The sequence below is a fragment of the Manis javanica genome, chromosome 4 (genome assembly GCF_040802235.1).
Source record: "Manis javanica isolate MJ-LG chromosome 4, MJ_LKY, whole genome shotgun sequence".
In the NCBI taxonomy this organism is placed as follows: Eukaryota; Metazoa; Chordata; class Mammalia; order Pholidota; family Manidae; genus Manis; species Manis javanica.
This window is the reverse complement of record NC_133159.1, coordinates 178,353,508-178,375,305: the sequence shown is the minus strand read 5'-3', so window position 1 is coordinate 178,375,305 and position 21,798 is coordinate 178,353,508. Positions and strand designations below refer to the sequence as shown.

General features: G+C 39.9%; 1 protein-coding gene across 4 annotated transcripts in view; it reads left to right on the top strand.

The window, feature by feature from the left end:
- PRPSAP1 (phosphoribosyl pyrophosphate synthetase associated protein 1) overlaps positions 1 to 21,732 on the top strand; it is a 39,222-nt gene extending 17,490 nt beyond the window's left edge. For 3 of the 4 annotated variants that reach the window (XM_036997424.2, XM_036997425.2, XM_073235969.1), the window contains 7 exons: positions 6,944 to 7,116; positions 8,435 to 8,550; positions 9,005 to 9,060; positions 9,647 to 9,792; positions 19,476 to 19,546; positions 20,303 to 20,449; positions 20,982 to 21,732. In XM_036997424.2, coding sequence (XP_036853319.1) covers positions 6,944 to 7,116; positions 8,435 to 8,550; positions 9,005 to 9,060; positions 9,647 to 9,792; positions 19,476 to 19,546; positions 20,303 to 20,449; positions 20,982 to 21,140 — 868 coding nt within the window. In that variant the 3' untranslated portion in view covers positions 21,141 to 21,732. The remainder of the gene's footprint in view (positions 1 to 6,943; positions 7,117 to 8,434; positions 8,551 to 9,004; positions 9,061 to 9,646; positions 9,793 to 19,475; positions 19,547 to 20,302; positions 20,450 to 20,981) is intronic. The other variant, XM_036997426.2, reaches the window with a different exon arrangement.
- Positions 21,733 to 21,798: the final 66 nt, after the last annotated feature.

The window sequence follows — 21,798 nt, the reverse complement described above, 5'->3', positions numbered from 1 at the left end:
TCTTTGGAGTTTCACATTTGTATATGGCACCCTCTAGTGTCCAGAAGCTCTACTCTGGAGCTGCTCAGTCCCTAAAGCAATGTCAGGGGTCCCAGAGGAGCTGTATTGCTGCCTGGGGGGAGGAAAGAGCTGTTCCCCACTTCCCCGCTCCTGTGCCTGTCTCCACTGCCTGAACCAGTGGGCCGAGCACACAGATATAAGCTTTTGTCCCAGAGCAGCTGGATATGTATCCCTGCTTTCCACAAGCATCTGGAATCCCAGGCTCCCCAGGAACTCCAGCTGTCCCAGCTTTCCAACCCCGTAATCAGAAGAGTATGATGAAAGCACCATGAAATGTAGGTTTGTGCCCCCCACGCAGATCTCCGGAGCTAGCTACTCAGCAGTCCCAGGCCTTCCACTACCCCCCTGCTCCGTTTCTCTTCCTCCTGCCAGTGAGCTGGGGTGGGGGGTAGGGGCTCGGGGTCCCGCGGATCCACGGATCTGGTATGTTACCCCGGTCGCTGAGGTCTGCTCTTTTCTCCAGGGGTGTGCAGTCTGGCGCCGTCCTCTTTCCTGTTGCTCTCTCAGGATTAGTTGCGCCAACTATATTTTCTAATTGTATCCAGTTTTAGGAGGAAGCCTCTGTCTCTCCTCTCATGCCGCCATCTTTAGTCTCTTCAGTTTTTGTGTTTCCATCTCCACAAAATAACTGTGATTCCCCTGGGCTGTTCTTTGGCTTCAGTGCGTCTCTAATGCTTAATGTTCCTTCCTTCCCCACACAATCGCACCTGAAGTTGAAAAGACTTTTGGGATTTTTGTGTATTTGAAGTTCCTAGTTTTAGTTCAGACTCCCTTTCATATGTCATAAGCAGAAAGTTCACAACCTACTGATGTACAATAACATGGCTGGTAGTGCTGTCCTCTCGGGGTCTTGAAATGGCGTGTTAGTCTCCTGGGTGGTAAGAAGTTGTGCTTTCTATAATTCTTGGTTTCTGTATCTCATGGTCACCAAGAATGTTCAGTGTAAATATTTCATACATGTCATCTAGAGAGGTCCGGGGGGCAGCGATAGAGTTTAAACTTCACTAGTGGAGGATCATCAATGTGCGAGTGTTTTCCAGGGAAGGACAAAGTAAACATGGAAAAATGAGCTAGATAATGGTAATGGCTGATTGGGAAATGGGCAGTTTTTTCACTCATACTTAAAGTATTAGAAAATTTGACCGAAGGCAAAAGTAGGGAGCAATCCATGGAGTTGCAGCGGAGACGGTGAATCTCGTACAATGACTCTGACTGTAATTTTACACACATGTTCTGCCATATGGGAAGGCCCTTGTCTCTTTGGAGAGGCAGTACAGGTGTACGCAGCTGCTTTTGGAGAGGTAGGACCTGTCCTGAAGGGGGTGAAGTCTCCTCATATACAGTCATGCTGAGGCTATTTAAAAGCCACAGTTCTCTTCCCAGTGGTTCAGTTTGGTAGTATCAAAGCAAAAATATCCTCACCTGGCAGTTCCTGTGTCTCTTAGGATGTTGTGGATGGGAGGGAAAAATCTAGGACAGAGATGTTGGGGATGGGAGGAGAAATAGGACAGTGTGTGTATGTGTGTGTGTTGTGTGGATATATGTTTCCCATTAAAAAGTTACTGGATTTGCCACAGTGAACTAGTGCTTTTATTGCTTGACTACTGAATACTTTAGTAACAAATAACACAGAATTTAGTTTTTTAGTATTAACTACTATACATAGTTATATAGATGAAGGCATATGTCTTACAGATTTTTCTATTGTGGAGGAGGAGGGGATGTTCCCTGAAGACTAGGCTGATTTTAGACCAACAAACCAATTTAAATGAGCTCAGCCACCTTCAGAGCCAGTGTCAAGATCAAACACATACCTTCTTTGCTGCTGTGGTCACTCAGGTAGCTTTGGAACTCATCTGAACCCACCTTCAGAACCCACAGCGTGTTTCTTTTGACTCCTCCAGTAACAGTAAGTTTTTGGTAGTTGAGCATGGATTTAATTTTTGGAAATGGCAAGAAGCCATTATGAATGAAGTGATTGTGTTGTGTAATTAAAATGTGTGATACTCAAGGAGCTTCCAAATATACTGAGCAGCGGAACTAAGTAAAATAGATATGAAGCTTACAAAGTGTTTTTTGAAGGACAGTTTTTGTGTTTATGTTACTAGTTCTGGTATGTTGTCATAATGTAAGAAAACTTACTAAAATAACATTTACAACTTGCTGCAGGTGATTAATTCTTGGAGTTGGTGGGGTGGGGTGTGTGGGATAATCCTGCCTCATGATTCTGTTCTCATTACTTCCATCCATGGTGTCAGTCTGTCTTTGCCGTCCTGGGCAGGCTCATCGATGTGCACAGACCATGCCTGTCTCCTCCCCTCACATGTCTGCGGCAAAAACAGTTTTCACCTGTTGAAAATGTTAGAGCAGTGATGGTTGAATTTAATATAGGACATCATTATCCTAGGAAAAAGAAAAATAGTCAGTTGGTAAACAATTAAGATTGTCCTACTTAGATACAAAGACTACCAAAAACTAGCCAGGATGTACTGGAACAGTCCTAGAGGACAGATAAGCAAAGCAGAGGCTGCCAGCCAACTTCTCTTCACCCTACTAGCCCAGAGAGTAACTTCCTGGGGTCACATTTGCCCAGTGTCTGTCAGTGAATGGGGAAGGCCAGCATGACAAAAGCCCTTTTGTTGCCTTACTGACTGGTAAGGGGCAGCGCGAGGGAGGCTTTCCTTAGCCTGAGGCTGGAGGGTGTTGAATTCCCTGGCATAGAACACTAGGAAGAGGGAGAAGTGGAAATTAAAAACCTCAAAGGAAAAATCAGTAATTAATGGAATGTTACTCTGAAATCAAGACTCCTCCGAAACAGTTTTGTCTTGTTAGCTTAATGTCGTGCTGTCCGGGCCTCCCTTGTGGCGTGCTATCTAAACTTCATGGTATCATGTGGTTATGTATTGTGAATGCTATCGCAGAGTCAGCGGAAAACCCACCACCTGAACAGACAACCCTCCCAGGATCTGTTAACTCCAACTCTAAACATTGTCAGCGTTGGGATCTGGTATAAGGCACCATGGCGAGTGGAGTTTGTGTAATGTACGCAGTATGATGCACATGGAAGAAGCTTAAAGTTCTTGTCAGTCTCTAACGAGACAAATAGTCGGTATATGGGAGAGACCTTTCGCTACGGTATATGTGATGTCTGGTGCTTAGTCTAGATTTGGACTCCTGAATTATTTGCATGCTGTTCTCCAGGTACTGCGCAGGCTTCTAGCTGAACATTCAGAGCCCACAGGGCATCAGCTTAGGCGGTCTGATGTGGGAAGGGAAGCTCTCCCCTCTGTGGAGTCAGGTAAAAAGGCCTTTGGGAAGAGGAACAGTCGTACGGGAGTTAGATGTGCTCCTCCTTGGGACAAATGATCACCGTGAGAGTGATCCAGCGTGGGGCCCTGGCATTTGCTGAGGTGGGGTCAGCCTGCTTTTCCCTTTTCCCTTCCCCACCTAACACAGGGCCTGACTCAAGTTGCTCAATAAATATTGTTGAGTGGATGAATAAACTAAAATTGAGCAAGTGTTTTGAATTCCTAAGCACCTTGAAAATGTTTGCTAAGTGTTTTGTCCTGATTATACTAAAAGACTGTGTGTCCTCTGACCTTTTGATGCAGGCTTGGGACACAATTGATTTGGGAGTATGTGGGGAAAAAATGCTCCAATGTATTTCAGAGGAAAGAAACAATAGCTGGAAAATAACATAACCTGTCTGCAATCCAAAAGGAATGTCTTAGTTGTCCTGAAGTTGAGCCCTGAGTCAATGGTATCTGTCCTCTGGGAGGAGTGTTTCCACCATAGAAATAGTTAACAAAAAATACAAAACACATAAGGGAGGTTGGAAGTTCCACAAGTGGTGTACAAGTGGAAAATGTCAGTAAAAGGATGTCTTTGTTGTCTCTCACTCCCACGTGCTCTAAGGTTAGAGTCCAGCCCCTTAGAGAGATGTAAATATAAATGGGAAGAGACTGGGAGGAAATGGCCTGACAATTCCTCAAGCTATACAGCATCTCGTGATGATGAGTATTTCACTTAGGCACGTACTCAACAAGCCTTTATTAAGTCTGTGTTGATGGCAGGCTTCCATTTTGCTATAAATGAGGGCAGCATTAAACTAAGACATAGAATGATCCTCTTTCTCTAGGGAAGGCAGGGAAGATACACTCCTGACCCATAAGAGGGGTTGTTTGAAGACACTTGGATAGTCCAAAGAGGAGGAGGAGGAGGCTAGAGAGAGAGGTCTGAGCATTGCAAGAGAGTCCTGAAGGACTCAGCTTCTTTTTTAAGGGCAGAGCGGTCCACAGAGAAGAAGTTAAACTGTCCCTGTTTGCAGATAACATGATATTGTACATAAAAAACTCTAAAGAATTCACTCCAAAACTACTAGATCTAATATCTGAATTCAGCAAAGGTGTAGGATACAAAATGAATACACAGAAACCTGTTGCATTCCTAAACACTAACGACGAACTAGCAGAAAGAGAAATCAGGGAAACAATTCCATTCACAATTGCATCAAAAAGAATAAAGTACCTAGGAATAAACCTAACCAAAGAAGTGAAAGACCTATACCCTGAAAACTACAAGACACTCATGAGAGAAATTAAAGATACCAATAAATGGAAACACATCCTGTGCTCATTAATAGGAAGAACTAATATTGTAAAAATTAAATCCTGCCTAAAGCAATCTACAGATTCAATGCAATCTCTATTAAAATACCAACAGCATTCTTCAGCGAACTAGAGCAAATAGTTCTAAATTCATATGGAACCACAAAAGACCCTGAAGAGCCAAAGCAATCCTGAGAAGGAAGACTAAAGCAGGGGGGATTATGGTCCCCAACTTCAAGCTCTACTAGAAAGCCACAGTAATCAAGACAATTTGGTACAGCCTCTTCAACAGCTGGTGTTGGCAAAACTGGACAGCTACATACAAGAGAATGAAACTGGATTATTGTCTAACCCCATAGACAAAAGTAAACTTAAAATGGATCAAAGACCTGAATGTAAGTCATGAAACAATAAAACTCTTAGAAGAAAACATACGTAAAAATCTTTTGAATAGAAACATGAGCAACTTTTTCCTGAACGCATCTCCTCGGGAAAGGGAAAGAAGAGCAAAAATGAACAAATGGGACTACATCAAGCTAAAAAGTTTCTGTACAGCAAAGGAACACCATCAGTAGAACAAAAAGGCATCCTACAGTATGGGAGAATATATTTGTAAATGACAGATCCGACAAGGGGTTAACATCCAAAATATATAAAGAACTTACAGACCTCAACACCCAAAAAGCAAATAACCCTTTAAAAAATAGGTGGAGGATATAAACAGACACTTCTCCAAAGAAGAAATAGATGCCCCACATCACTAATTATCAGGGAAATGCAAATTAAAACCACAATGAGATATCATCTCATACCAGTTAGGATGGCCAGCATAGAAAAGAGTAGGAACAGCAAATGCTGGTAAGGATGCAGAGAAAGGAGAAACCTGCACTGCTGGTGGGAATGTAAACTAATTCAACCATTGTGTAAAGCAATATGGAGGTTCCTCAAAAAACTAAAAATAGAAATATCATTTGACCTGGGAATTCTAATCCTAGGAATTCACCCAAAGAAAACAACTCCTCAGATTCAAAAAGACATGCACCCCTATGTTTATCGCAGCACTATTTACAATAGCCAAGAAATGGAAGCAACCTAAGTGTCTGTCCCTCAGTAGATGAACGGATAGAGAAGATGTGGTACATAAACACAGTGGAATACTATTCAGCCATAAGAAAGAAACAGATCCTACTATTTACAACAACATGGATGGAGCTAGAGGGTATTATGCTCAGTGAAATAAGTCAGGCGGAGAAAGACAAATACCAAATGGTTTCCCTCATTTGTGGAGTATAACAACGAAGCAAAACTGAAGGAACAAAATAGCAGCAGACTCACAGACTCCAAGAAGGGGCTAGTAGTTACCAAAGGGGAGGAGGGGTTTGGGGGGCAGAAGGGGATTTTGGGGAATCATGATCGGTGCACATGGTGTGTGTAGGGTCACGGGGAAGACAGTGTAGCTCAGAGAAGACAAATAGGGACTCTGTGGCATCTTACTACACTGATGGACAGTGACTCCATAATAAGGGTGAATGTAATAACCACATTGCTTTTCTTGTGAAACCTTCTTAAAAGTGTCTATCAATGATGCCTTAAAAAAAAAAAAGGGCAGAGCCATCCTTAGGCTTGATTAGCCTTGACAGAGTAGCAGTCTACATTCATTAAAACTGAAGTAGCCTTTCCTTTGAATATCTTTGAGATTCATATTTCATTCTTTGTGTGGTAATCTTTGTTAGGAATCTGTTTATCTCGAGGGAAGAAGGGATAGATTTTTTGAAAACAAGTTCCAACACCTCCCCATCCTACCCTCTGCCCCCAAAAGAAAAAAGGGACCAAATCCTTTCTGGTAATGGCAGCTAAATAAGGGCAGTGGCTTTCCCTTGGCATTCACAGGAAAATAAGGTTCTAGCAGTCTGGCCTGAGTCTAAAAATCTGTGGGATGGTGCCAGCAGGTGTTGGTTAACTCTGGTCTCCAGCAGTTGACACCTGCTTCAGTTCACATGCCACCCCAGTGACTGACAGAAGATCCAGGCAAAGATGAGAGTGGAGGACTGTGCTGTGGATTTCAGTAACCACAGAAGAAAATGAGCTTATACAGCTAAAAAGAAGACTTAAGAAGCTTTCCCCTGTCTTCACAAGATGCCATCATAAGCTATTGTAATGATAAAATACCTGTAGCACCCATCTTGGCAGCCCATGTTAAGTTGCTGATGTTGAGATCTTTTTTTAGGGGTTAATAAATGAAATTAATCCAGAAATACAAATTTGAACTGTTTCAGAGATGTGAATACAGCTGTGATGGAGTTACTGATCATGGCTTATGCGCTGAAGACTGCCTGCGCCAGGAATATTATTGGAGTCATCCCTTATTTTCCTTACAGCAAGCAAAGCAAGATGAGGAAGAGGGGCTCCATTGTGTGCAAGCTCCTAGCGTCTATGCTGGCAAAAGCAGGTAGGTGTGGACAGAGACCCTGGGGTTCCAGCGCTGTCATCTAGGGCTCTTCCCTGTTTGAGATGAGTCCCATACCTCACGTAACTTATTGAGACCTATTTTCTTTAAGTGTTGTTCATTGATTACTTTCTTCTTGTTTCATAGTTCTGATTAGGAATAGGTGGGCTTTGGTACAAATTCTTTTTCTTTTCTCTGTCTACTCTGGAGTGACGTTGTCCTCTTCCGTGTTTTCTAGTCTCCCATGATCTGGGGCTTGTTCGCCATCTGTCCTTCTCCATTTCATCTTACCATTACCATTAGAAGTTTGGCTGGCGATCCTGGCATGCATGTGTGATCCTTTGAGCTTAAGGTCTAGATTCAGGTGTTAGCTAAATTCTTACGTATCTAACACTAAAACTGGATTTTTTTTTCATTTCTCCAGCTTGTATACTTTTTTTTTTCTCTCTGATGGTCTTTATAGCAGCTCATTTTCATTACTTATGTGTGTTTTTGTAGCGATGATGTACTTTCTAGGCCAGTGAATCAGTTGCAATAATACTTTAAATTATTGGGATTTTATTTTTTCTGATGTTTATTTACAACTCTAGTTATATATTTGAGTCCTCAAAAATATATTTGAATTCCATTCTCTCTAGATGTGTAATTTGAGCTTAAGGTCTAGAAGAAACAAGTAATACTGGTTCTTTGCTCTGGAAGTTTTGCAGTAACCTTTGGCCATTTGTCATGTATTTGTATATGTATCTTTTTTGGTTTGACACTGTCAAGCTTATTTCTTCATTGTATTTCTAAAGGAATACTTCTTGACCATTCTGTTATGACATAGAGAAATTAACCCAAACTCTTCAATATCTTTGTGTTAAATGAATTTCTCTTAATCTGTTTATTACTTACCTTTCTTATTCCTTCTGCTTCAGCTGCAGGCTTTTCACGTTTCTTTCTAGATTCTTTAGTCGAGGCCTTCATATTTTTTTACATCTATTATTTCTTCAGTATTTATTAATTTCATATTCATGTTTTTGCTTCTGCCTAGTTTTTCTTTTCTCAGTTTTCAGGACCAAGCTAAAAATTACAGTAGAGGAGAACACTTTTTTCAGCTCTAGCTCTTTGTCCATGTGGAAGGTTACAGGCTCTTTTACATTAGTTGGTCAAGTCTTGTTGAGGTTACAGATAAAGCCTGTAGCTAATGTGCTTGTTCACAGAACCTGCCCCACGCCTCCAGTCTTCCGTTAGGAAACAGGAGTTGGGCGTCTAGTTTGTGTCCAGTGTAGCCATTAACTTGTAGGGGTGAACTTTGTAATTTTTTGTTTTAAAATTTCAGGTTTAACTCACATTATCACTATGGATCTTCATCAAAAGGAAATACAAGGCTTTTTCAGCTTTCCCGTGGACAACCTTAGAGCCTCACCTTTCCTGCTTCAGTATATCCAGGAAGAAGTGAGGAGCCATCAGCCAAAACCCCATTTTCCTCAAAAGAGACCCTATGTAGTTTTTCTCTGTTATCAGATTTCAGTAATGAAAGGCACATCAAATGATCTTTCCTCTAAGTCTTAATGCCGGAGGCAGCCCGATAGGGTCAGAATCTCGGTGTGGAGGATCATATTTTTTTAAGACATTAAAAATGGATTTTCTTCTAAGTGTCTTTAACAATTTGCTTATGTTTTCTAAAGTGAAGATTTTAAGAATTATTTTTTATCTTCCTGATACAGTAGTTCTTTTGCAGTGATGTTAATTGATAAGAGTTAAGATTTTTTGAATGTGTGGGTGAGATTCTAGCATATTTGACTGCTAATATGGGTCATTGTTGTAAGAGGGAAAAATGTAATACCAGCATCCAGGTGTTATTTTTTTATTACTTTTCAGTATTTTCTTATTTTTCCTCCAAATTTAGATTCCAAATTACAGAAATGCAGTCATTGTAGCTAAGTCTCCTGATGCTGCAAAAAGGTAAATGAGTCAGACATTGATAAAAATCCCTTTTGGGTGCTTCTGAGGTCAAAATGAGTTGTTTTGGACTTCAGGGTCTGTCATAGTACAGCTTGTAAAAGCTCACTGGCTTGAGCTTTCCCCCAAGGCATTGTTATATCCCACACCACAGCTTTATTTTTAGTCTTCAAACGACACTAATGGGTCTCTGAGTTACTCAGTTTTCCTCTGGGAGAAAAGGAAGTTCTCCCTGCAGGTTCTTAGGAAAAGAAAAGCAGAAGGGCTGTGAACATTTTTCAGACACTGGTTTTTAAGACACCTTTTTGAACTAAGTTCTTTCTTCTGAAGATGGAGAATTAGAATTTTGGACAAAAGGTAGAGCCAAAATTGTTTGGAATTAGTTACTAGCCCATATCTCAACTCATGTGCCTCTTGAGGCATTTGCATTCTGGCCTGGGCCCCACATTCTGATTTGTATAAATAATTCCTTTGTGTGTCCCTGAAAGGTTGAATGATATTTTCATTTTATCATTAATAAAATGATGAAATAGTGATGTTTGAATTTTCTTCCCATGAATTTCACCATTTCCCTTTGTCTTTTTCTTAGGGCCCAGTCATATGCTGAGAGACTCCGACTGGGTTTAGCTGTAATCCATGGGGAAGCTCAGTGTACAGAGCTGGACATGGATGATGGGCGGCATTCTCCTCCAATGGTCAAAAATGCTACTGTCCACCCGGGTCTGGAGTTGCCATGTAAGATTAGCTCTATGTTTTTATTTGTAAATTGAAGAAAGTTTGGAATATTATGAATTCCTAGGAGTTAATACCTATGTGGCTGTATGTTGTCTTGGTATTTTTAAATAAATAAATGGTATTGCCTTGATTTCCCCTTTTGTAAGAGGAGATTGATTACACACATTAACAGAATATGTAAGGATAATTGAGTTAATTTGGATAGCACTTAGAACTCATACAGTGTGAAATAATTTAGCTTTAGTAAAAGTTTTTATGTGTGGTGGTGTGAAATCTTAAGCTTTTCTATTTGGTAATGATTGAAAGTCATGATCATTAATACCAGGCTTTGGTGACCAGGTAACTTGTAGCACTCATTTTTAATAATACAGCCCTTTGACCTGATAGCTGACTAACTTGTTAGTAATCCAGCTGTGCAGAGCATGTTTATTTCCATGGACTTCTGAGGGGTGATAACCAGCTTTCTGTACTGGAAGATTTATTATGCTTTTTAGAGGGAGGAGATTATCTCTTTTTAAAATCTGTATCTATTTGCCATGCTGAGAAACATACAGAAATTAACAGAGTGGGAAAATATTAGAATGGTTTCACCTCAGACAAGTTATTTCAGACAGGCTCCTGTGTCTAAGGTGTAAACATTCTAATTTTTTTTCACCCTAAAAAATTTCCATTGCTTTGTTTTCAACTTGGGAGTTTTTCTGTAAGAGAAAGAAGTAATACACTCTTTAAAAAATTTTTGGTATCATAGTATTTAATTTTTTTTTAGTATTCCATGATTAAAGTTCCTGAATAGACAATACATTCACATATTTCAAAATTCAAAAAGTATATAAAATCCTTTACAGTGAAAAACATTCCCACCCACTCACCTGCTAGTCTCCCCACAAATTTTTCTTCCCGCTGCTACTCTGATCTTCAATGTGATTGTTTTCAGATAGATCCATTTAGAGGCTTTATGCACATACAAGTAAATATGCATTTATTTTTCTCTCATTTTCATACAAACTAGTATATTACACACATTGTTCTGCTCTGGCTTTTTTCTTTCTTTAGCTTTTCCCTATCAGCCCATACAAATTTCTCCATCTTTTATAGTTTTGTAGTATTCTGCTTTGTGGATATGTCATGATTTATTTAATCAGTCTCCTGTTGATGGACAGGTAGGCTTTTTCCAGTCGTTGGCTGTGAAAACAAAGTTCCAATAATAATAAACATCTGTTGAGTCATTATTATGTGCCCAGAGCTGTTCTAAGTCTTCTGGTAGACCTTCACATTGGGTCCTTGCACAACTACAGTGAGGTACTTTTGTAATGCCTCATTCTGCCAGTGAGGAGACAGACACCCCAGGTAGAAGCTGGGGGAGCCAGGGTCTGGAATGAAGCAGCTGGCTCCAGAATCCATACTTCTTTGTTTTTTGAGCTTTCTAGTTTGAACTGTAGACTTACAGAAGCTTGAAAGAATAATAGAGAATTCCTCTCTACTCTTTGCTCTTGAGTCCCCAACTTTAATATTTATATTGTGTATGTATAATATTTTTCTGAACCATTTGAGAGTGAGTTACAGATGTAATGCCCCTTTATTCCAAAATACTTCAGTATATATTTCATAAAAACAGGGACTCTTACATAATCACAGTGTAATTATCAGACTCAGGAAACTAACATTGTTACAATATTATTATCTGATCTGCATACCTTACTCAAATTTTACCAGTTGTCCCACCCACTGTCCTTTAGAGCAAAAGAAAATAGTATTTTTCTGGCCCAGGACCCAGTGTAAGATCACACTTTGCCCTCAGTTTCTGTTTCTCTTTAGTCTCATTTAATCTGGAATGGCTCCTCTTTTTCTCTTATGACCTTGATGCTTTTGAAGAGTATAGGCCAGTTATTTTGTATATTGTCCTGTAAATGGGGCTTGTTTGTTTCCTTATATTAGGTTGAATCAAGTATTATTACTATGATACTGTCAACTGTTTTTTCTAATTCCCTTCCTTCCCTGTTCATTCATTTATATCAGTATGGGCTCATAATATCTTACCTTATTCAGTGTGTTTTAATCCATTAGTACTATTTGCTTTAATGCTCAGATTATCTCAGCCTTGCCAGAGAGAACTCCTTCAAGCTACTTCCTGTGTTTTTTTGACATGTTCCTGTCATTTTTTGAAACTTCCTTATGTTCTGATAACAACTAGAGGTTTCTTGTTCATCTTGTACTTTCTCAGCCCTGAAGTCAGCCCTTTCTCCAATGAGCCCCAGTTCCTTTAATGGAAAGTGGTATTTAGAAACCAAGGTTTGGGCTTTAAAGTGGGCTCAGTCACCACACTCACTGCCTGTGACTAAGGCTGACTCAGGTTCTTTCATAATTGACTAAATGTATTTATACAATAGAGACCAATAAATAAAATTGTTTGGCCAGAGGTTATTTTGATAGATAGTGTCAATTATCACAGTATTTTGCATAGTGAGATTCTCTAGTCTGAGAAAGTTGCTTTTTTACTTATGATTGTAACAGTGTTTTCCCATTGCTATCTTATGTGTGGTGGAAAGGTTGTAAAGTGACATATTCCTTCATAGATACGTTGGGGTGTTTACAGCTTTTACCATGCCATAGGATCATTTTCTGATTCCCTTTTATAGATTTAACCAAGAGAATTCTGAGAAAAGTCATTTCTTGTATGTGTAATTGTGCCTTCCAAATTAAATATGCTTTATCAGTTATGCTTTCAGTGTGTTTTAGAGTTTATTCAATAGCAGTGAACTTTCCACACTGTTGGTGGGAATATAAATTGGTACAGCAGGCTATGGAAAGCAATATGGAGGTTCTTCCAAAAACTAAAAGTAGAAATGACCATATGACCCAGTAATTCCACTCCTAGGAATTTACCCAAAGAAAACAAAACCTCTGACTTGAAAAGATGTGCTTATTGCTGCATTATTTACAATAGCCAAGATAGGAATGCAACCAAAGGGCCTATCAGTAGATGAATGGATAAAGAAGAGGAGGTGAATATATGCAGTGGAATACTATTCAGCCATGAAAAAGAAATAAATCCTGCTATTTGCAACAACGTGGATGAAGCTAGAGAGTATTGTGCTAAGTATAATAAAACAGGTGGAGAAAGACAAGTACCATATGATTCCACTTAAATGTGGAATCTAAAATAAACAAATAAAACATAATAGACTTGTAGACATTGAGTAGTGACTGGTGGTTACCATAGGGGAGGGGTTGGAGTGGAGGTTGAAATAGATGAAGGAGATAAAAAGGCACAAAATCTTAATACTAGTCACTGGGCTGAAAGTAGAGCATAGAGAATATGGTCAGTAGTTCTGTAACAGCTTTCTATGTTGACAGGAACCACGTTAGTTGGTGAACATTTAATACAGATTACTATTGAATCACATGTGTACTTGAAACCAATATACTACTGTATGTCAACTATACTTCAATAAAAAATATATATAAAAAGTTTAAAAATAGTAATGAAGATGAAGATATTAGAATGTTAGGGCAAGGCCAAATGAAAGCAAATATTCACCCTTGCAGTCTTTGTATTTTTTAGAAAGGTGAACTATTTTATCTTAGAACTCATTTTAAAACAGCAATAGTTCTCAGCCTAAGGCGGCGTTGTCCCCCAGAGAATATTTGCAATGTTGAGACATTTCTGGTTGTCTCAACCTGGGCCCGGGGAGAGTAGGGTGTTACTGGCCTCTTATGAGTAGAGGCCAGAGATGTTGTTGAACATCCTTCCAATGTAATAAATAATTATCCAGCCCAAAATACTGATAGTGCCAAGGTTGAGAAACCCTGTTTTAGAGTAATTTATTTTAAGTGAAGTTGCATAAGTGTTTGTGTTTTTCAAGGTAGAATTGCCTTGTGGCAAGGGCATACCCTAATGAAGCGGCAAGGATTACATGTATGCCAGTGGGTCTCCTGAACACTGCTCCGTGGTTGCCACAGTGGTTTTCAGATTAAGAATTTGGAGTGCAATTGATCGATTTTACAAGTGAAGAGGTTTTTATCACTAAAGTGAGAACAGGTATTAGCTCCTCTTAAGCATCTATTAAATTGTAAGTCTTAATTTTTTTGCATATAGATAAGAGGAGCTAGAAAATAATTTATAGTTCTCCCGGAGATCTTTATTTCTTATATTTCTTTTTAATGTCAGTCTGTTGATAAAAATGCGGCATTCCACTGACCTAGAAATAGACCACAATCAGAGTGGGTCAGGGATGAGTGATTTCCCTTAGTCCTTCTTTCGCCCTTGACTTTAGGAGAGGGGGGTTTGGTTAGTGGTTGACTCCGGGGGGGTGGTGGAGAGAGAGAGAGAGAGAGAGAGAGAGAGAGTGTGAGAGTGAGTGTGTGTGTGTGTGTGTGTGTGTATGTAAACTCTTAGGGATATAAATGCAGCATTATTTTACTTGGAAATGCTAAATTTAAAAGCAAAAGACGATTTCCTACTTGCTTCATAAAAACACTAGAAATCATTTGATAAATTGATACTTTTACTGCAGTAAGTTGATACAGGTTTTTTTGTTTTGTTTTGCTTTAAGTATTTCTTTGGGGAAGGGAGCCCACACTTCACTCAATTTAAGAGAAACATTTTTAGAATCCAGAAGTCTTTTTATTTTTTTAATACCTATCAAGCCATGAACTCACAGGGAATGGGTTCCATTTGTTCTCCGAAAGCCTGCTTCTCTGGGTGCAGCAGGCTGGCCCTTCAGTTGAGCTCATGTACCTTTCACTCTGGCTTCCCTGTTTCTGATCATTTTCCTTCACGGGCTTCCGGATTGGCTGTCAAAAGTACTTAACATGCTCAATACGTACATTAATTCTCTTTGCAAGAATCTTGCCCTTTACTTGTTTGTTTAAACAATACCAGCCAGCAGCCTGCTGGGTAACATCGTACACTCTTCGAGCTTGGTGGAGGTGACATTTGTGGGGCAGTCCTTTTTGAGCAAGGCCCATCCCTTCATGTCCGCTGCATCACCTTTCTTGTAGATTTGCATGTATGCGGCCAAACGAACAACCCCATGTTTTCTAAAAGGTCCAGAGAACATATAGCGGGTGCCTGTCCTCTTTCCCTTTGTGTTGGTCATTCTGGCCAATTACTGGAAGAAGGTGATTCTGGCCAGAAGTCGGTTGATGTAGTCTTGACAGTGATCTCTGGCCACGAGTAATGATGCACAATCCACTTTAATCTTAAACAGATTGGGTTTTGCTTGACATAATGGAGAAGGAGTAGAATCTTAACCAAGGATAGTTTTAGCACCTCTATTCTTGACCTTCAGTACGCATATTACTTTTACTGAAAATTTTGAGTTTTTGGTGTTTTATTTTCTGGGAAGGCTATTAGAAAAACCGGGACAATCTTTTGGCCTGTGAGGCGCTACTCATAATCTTCACGACTTGAGTCTGTAATGAAGTTTGTCTCTTTAGCCACCCAAACAGAACTCCAAGTGTTTGGTTTTTACCCAGATCCTAAAGCCAGTTAAGAGCAGGGAATGAGCTCACTGGGAGAAAGGCTTTCTTTTTTTTACTTTTTTTAATTAAACTATCATTGATACACAATCGTCTGGTGGTTTCACATAAACAACGCTGTGGTTTCAACATTCACCCATATTATCAAGTCTTCACCCCCTCTGTGTGGTCACTGTCCATCAGTGTAGTAAGGTGCTGTAGAGTCACTACTTGTCTTCCTATCCTGTACTGCCTTCCCGGTGATCCCTCTATCTTGTGATTGCAAATCACAGCGCTCCTTAATCCCCTCCTTGCCACCCACCCTCCCCAACCCCTCCCCTTTGGTGACCACTAGTCCCTTCTCAGTGTTTGTGAGTCTGTTGCTGTTTTGTTCCTTCAGTTTTGCTTTGTTGTTGTACACCACAAATGAGTGAAGTCATTTGGTACTTGTCTTTCTCCGCCTGGCTTATTTCACTGAGCATAATACCCTCCAGATCCATCCATGTTATTGCAAATGGTAAGATTTCTTTTTATGGCTGAATAATATTCCATTATGTGTATGTACCACATCTTCAAAAAAGGCTTGCTTTTTAAAAGCCTTTTTAAGCCTTATCTAGCCATGCCTCTTTCATTTCAAACTGACAGAAGGTTTTTGGGAGAGGTAGGGTTATAGAAAAATAAGCAGTACTCTGACATGTTTTCTGCATCAAAGTAGAACTGAATTTCTATTGAGCTTTGCTGAGGGACACTGGCTTGTAGTCTTCTACTTTTTTTTACAAAGAAAAATGGTCAAGAAAGGAGACCACATCTCTTTAAGAAGTGGTTAGGTCAACATAACCACCTACCCCACATGGTTTAATTTTAGGAATTTAATTTGACAGAACTTGAGGAAGCTTTTCCTAATGTTGGTGATATTTATCACCACCTTTTAGGTGATACCTATACGCAGAACCTTTTTTGACTACCCAAATTTAAGAAATTGCCCTTGTTTCTGGGATGGGAAATCATGAAATGTCTTTTGAAATTTGCCAGTAAAATAGTGCTGAATTTCAACGTAGCTTATTTGCTAGTACACAGAAAGGAACATCTGTTCTTGGAGGCTTACAGTGCCTATCAATAAGAATCAGCTAGAATGGAGTGTTTGCTGATAACTTAAACTATATAATCACTCTGAATTTTATTCTCTTTCCCCTTTCCTAATACTGGTTTAGTGAATATTTCAGAATAATAAAAGGCTTTACCAAAAAGTAGAATACTACATAAAAAACCCTAAAGACTCCACTCCCAAACTACTAGAACTAATATCTGAATTCAGCAAAGTTGCAGGATACAAAATTAATACACAGAAATCTGTTGCTTTCCTGTACACTAATGATGAACTAGCAGAAAGAGAAATCAGGAAAACAATTCCATTCACAGTTGCTTTAAAAAGAATAAAATACCTAGGAATAAACCTAACCAAGGAGACCTATACCCTGAAAACTACAAGACACTCTTAAGAGAAATTAAAGAGGACACTAACAAATGGAAACTCATCCCATGCTCTTGGCTAGGAAGAATTAATATTGTCAAAATGGCCATCCTGCCTAAAGCAATCTACAGATTCAATGCAATTCCTATCAAAATACCAATAGCATTCTTCAACGAACTGTAGCAAATAGTTCTAAAATTCATATGGAACCAGAAAAGACCCCAAATGGCCAAAGCAATCCTGAGAAGGAAGAATAAAGCAGGGGGGATCTCGCTTCCCAACTTAAAGCTCTACTACCAAGCCACAGTAATCAAGACAATTTGGTACTGGCACAAGAACAGACCCACAAACCAGTGGAACAGAATAGAGAGTCCAGATATTAACCCAAACATATATGGTCAATTAATAGACAATAAAGGAGCCATGGACATACAATGGGGAAATGACAGCCTCTTCAACAGCTGGTGTTGGCAAAACTGGACAGCTACATGTAAGAGAATGAAACTGGATTATTGTCTAACCCCATACACAGAAGTAAACTCAAAACGGATCAAAGACCTGAATGTAAGTCATGAAGCCATAAAATTGTTAGAAAAAAACATAGGCAAAAATCTCTTGGGCATAAACATGAGCAACTTCTTCATGAACATGTCTCCCTGGGCAAGGGAAACAAAAGCAAAAATGAACAAGTGGGACTATATCAAGCTGAAAAGCTTCTGTACAGCAAAGGACATCATCAATAGAACAAAAAGGCATCCTACAGTATGGGAGAATATATTCATAAATGACATATCTGATAAGGGGTTAACATCCAAAATATATAAAGAGCTCATGCACCTCAACAAACAAAAAGCAAACAATCCAATTAGAAAATGGGCAGAGGATCTGAACAGACAGTTCTCCAAAGAAGAAATTAAGATGGCCAACAGACACATGAAAAGATGCTCCACATCGCTAATCATCAGAGAAATGCAAATTAAAACCACAATGAGCTATCACCTCACACCAGTCAGGATGGCCACCATCCAAAAGACAAAAAAGAACAAATGTTGGCGAGGTTGTGGAGAAAGGGGAACCCTCCTACACTGCTGGGGGAATGTAAATTAGTTCAACCACTGTGGAAAGCAGTGTAGAGGTTCCTCAAAAAGCTCAAAATAGAAATACCATTTGACCCAGGAATTCCACTCCTACTATTTTACCCTAAAAATGCAGGAGCCCAGTTTCAAAACGACATATGCACCCCTATGTTTATCACAGCACCATTTACAATAGCCAAGAAATGGAAGCAACCTAAGTGTCCATCAGTAGATGAAGGGATAAAGAAGATGTGGTACATATACACAATGGAATATTATTCAGCCATAAGAAGAAAACAAATCCTACCATTTGCAACAACATAGATGGAGCTAGAGGGTATTATGCTCAGTGAAATAAGCCAGATGGAAAAAAACAAGTATCAAATGATTTCACTCATATGTGGAGTATAAGAACAAAGAAAAAAACTGAAGGAACAAAACAGCAGCAGACTCACAGAACCCAAGAATGGACTAACAGTTACCAAGGGAAAGGGACTGGGGAGGTTGGGTGGGACGGGAGGGATAAGGGGAAAAAAAGTGGGGGTATTACTATTAGCAGACATAATATGGGGGTTGGGGACACGGGGAGGGCTGTACCACACACAGAAGACAAGTAGTGATTCTATAGCATCTTACTACGCTCATGGACAGTGACTGTAATGGGGTATGTGGGGGGGACTTGGTGATGGGGGAGCCTAATAAACATAATGTTCCTCATGTAATTATAGATTAATGATACAAAAAAAAAAGAATACTTAGCCTGTTCTTCTGAAATACTCTGGTGTCCCCCCCGACTGCCCTGCCTCTGTTTACTAACCCTCATTTTGAGGGTAAATCCTTACTTCTCTATCCTCTACTTTGGTTTGTACAGTGATGGCCCTTTTCCAGATACAAATTTTGTAATGAGATAAGCCTCTACTATAAGGACATTAAATCAGGAAACGGCTCATGGTTGTTGTCTTCAAGCTTGTAATTTTCAGGAAACTATTTCAGTAGTGTATATAATAAGGTTGCATTGTCCAAATAAGGCCACATTGGAAGAAACTAAAGTAAAACCAGCTCTTTATTTGGTAGCCTTTCCCTGTTTGCTTATCTGCAGAGTGTCATTTATTCTACATTTCTTCCTCATCTCAGCAAGCCGGGTATTTCTGTTTTCATTGGCATTGTAATGCTGCTGCTCTTTGTCAGTGAGATTTCCTCATCCTGCTACTGTTTTCAGACCTGCGCTTTCTAAAGACTGGTGGCTATTAGCCACGTGTGGCTACTGAGTTCTTGAAACAGGGCTAATCTTAACTGAGAAGTGCTACATGTGTGTGTAAAATGCATACCACGTATCAAAGACTTAGTATGAAAAAAATGTAAAGCATCTCTTAACAAATTTGTATATTGATTACATATTGAAATGGTCCTATTTTGGATATACTGGGTAAAATAAAATATATTAATTTCACCTATTTTTACTTATTAACGTGACTACTATAAACTGTAAAATTACACGTGGCTCCCCTGTTTCTGTTGGACTGCACTGCTCTAGACAGTCTTTCTCAGGTACGTTGAGTTTTGTTTTGTTTTTTCTGCGATGTTTTCGCCACTCCTTCCAGGGAATGAGGTTGTGATCACAGTCACTTAGCGATGCACGACTAACTGGGGCACTGTCATCTGTTCTGTTTTGCTAGTGATGATGGCCAAAGAGAAACCACCGATAACTGTAGTCGGAGATGTTGGAGGACGCATCGCAATCATAGTGGTATGGTCGTGTGTCGTCCTCGTGTACAGAGATGGCCCTGCTGGCTCTTAGTAGGTTGTCCGCCTCTGGACTGTATTTCCAGTAATGAGGATAGATTTAAACAGATCTGTCTGTCCTTATGCAAACTCTCTTAGGACAAGTATGAAATTTTATATAGACAAACAAATAAAACTGATAGGTAACTCCCGTAAGAAAATTCAACCCCATAAATAAACTTTGTCTTTAGGGGGCTAGGTTCTGTCAGACCAGCTGACCTACTCAAGCTTAAGCTTTTGGGCAATGAGGTGAACTAACGATGAGCTGTTCCATTTTAACAAATGAGAACAAGTGTCTTATTCGTACTTTTACATGATATATTTGCTCCCAGCTCTAACTGCCTTTGCTGGGCCAGAGGATCATTCTTGTACAGTGGCTCACTTTATGTTCCTCTCATTTAACTTTCTCTTGGAAAAAAGTAAATGAATTAATCAGACTATGTAGGATTAATCAGCAGTTTGACGTGGGGAGAGTCTTGGCCGTCCTGGACTCTCAGGGTAAATGTCATACGACTGTAGGTTGGCTGCTCTTCCCACCGGCAGCCGGGCAGCGCACAGTTCTGTTGCCCTTGCTGGGTATTCAGTCTCTGACCCAGGCAGAGAGCTCTGAGTTTCAGCTGGACATCCTCTGAAACTTGAAGGGCAGAAAAGAGTAGAGAGGTGTGCGTCCGTAGATGGAAATGGAGAGTAGCTCCTAAATCTGACTCTGGTCTCTTCTCAGGATGACATCATTGATGATGTGGAAAGTTTTGTCGCTGCTGCGGAGATTCTGAAAGAGAGAGGAGCTTATAAAATCTATGTTATGGCCACTCACGGCATCCTGTCTGCAGAGGCCCCCCGTCTGATTGAGGAGTCCTCCATTGATGAGGTCTGTCTGCTCTTAAAGGGCTTGTACTCCTAGCTTGAGTCAAGATCTGCTGCTCTCTTTTCTGTGGATAGTAAAATGACTCAGCCAATACTGTGTAATCCCTCTCTACAGGACCTGTGAAATACTGTTGGTTATTTGTCGGGGCACATGGATAGTTAGGAATGTATGTCCATTTTCCTAAAGATTGGCTTTATGTACTTCCACGTGATTGTATCTCAGTATAATTTGGTACTCTAGTAGCATGTTTCTCAAGACTTGAATTCTCCGATAACATGAAAGTCTCATGTAGGACTCACCCTATCCTTTCTGCATAAATAGACTGTGACTTTCATAATCTTACATTTTGGACCATGTGACCTTTCCCTTGGATAAAGTTGGTTAGGTTTAGTTTGTAAAAACTATACTCAGTGGAGTAAGGTTTTACAGTTTGGAACTTGGGCAATGGTACTAAAATGTTGGATAAACGTACTAAGGGATCATGTTGGGGCACACAGCAGTAACAATGTTTGTTTTCCATTGCTGCCATGACTAGGTGGTGGTGACGAATACTGTCCCTCATGAGGTGCAGAAGCTGCAGTGTCCCAAGATAAAGACTGTGGATATCAGTCTGATTCTTTCAGAAGCAATACGGAGAATCCACAATGGGGAGTCCATGGCGTACCTTTTCCGAAACATCACTGTAGACGACTAACTTCCACGGTCGCCTTGACCTGGAACTCCTAAGGAAAACGTGAGAAAAGCAGTGCCGTCAATTATGTACACAGTGTTTCCTTCAAAGGAGCACTGGAAATAGTCTGATCGTCTCCCTTGCCAAGTTTGGTAGGTAGGAGACATATTAAGGTGGTCAACAGGAAGACGGAGCTAATGGATGAATGGCCTTAAATTATCTGCTCTTATCCTGTTCCTTAAGCAAAAGTTACAGGCGTCTTCCTGAAAATAATCTGCAAATCTTGTTGATATTGAAAAAGCATTAGAGGAAGGTAAAGTCTTAGCTCTAGAATGTTTATTCGGTTGTTTCAACCGCAGGGAAATGTATGTGTTAATGTTGAACATGGTTTGGGAAGCTGAGATCCCTGGCACTGCTTCTATGCCTCTTCCCAGTCAACTTCATGTAAGTCTTTTATAGAGAATCTTATTTTTCTTTGAGAAACTGTTGTGCCTACAGCTGTTGAACAAAACATTTGTGGTGTTAACTCCTGGCAAGAATGGCAGATTAGAGAAATAACATCCTAACTCTGGGTATCTGCATTGCTCTTAAATTGGAAATAAAAGAATTTGTTGTCTGGCTTGTCTCTTCACTGCATTGCAGAGCCACCTTCTCTCTGCCTTCGTGGTAACTGATTTCTGTC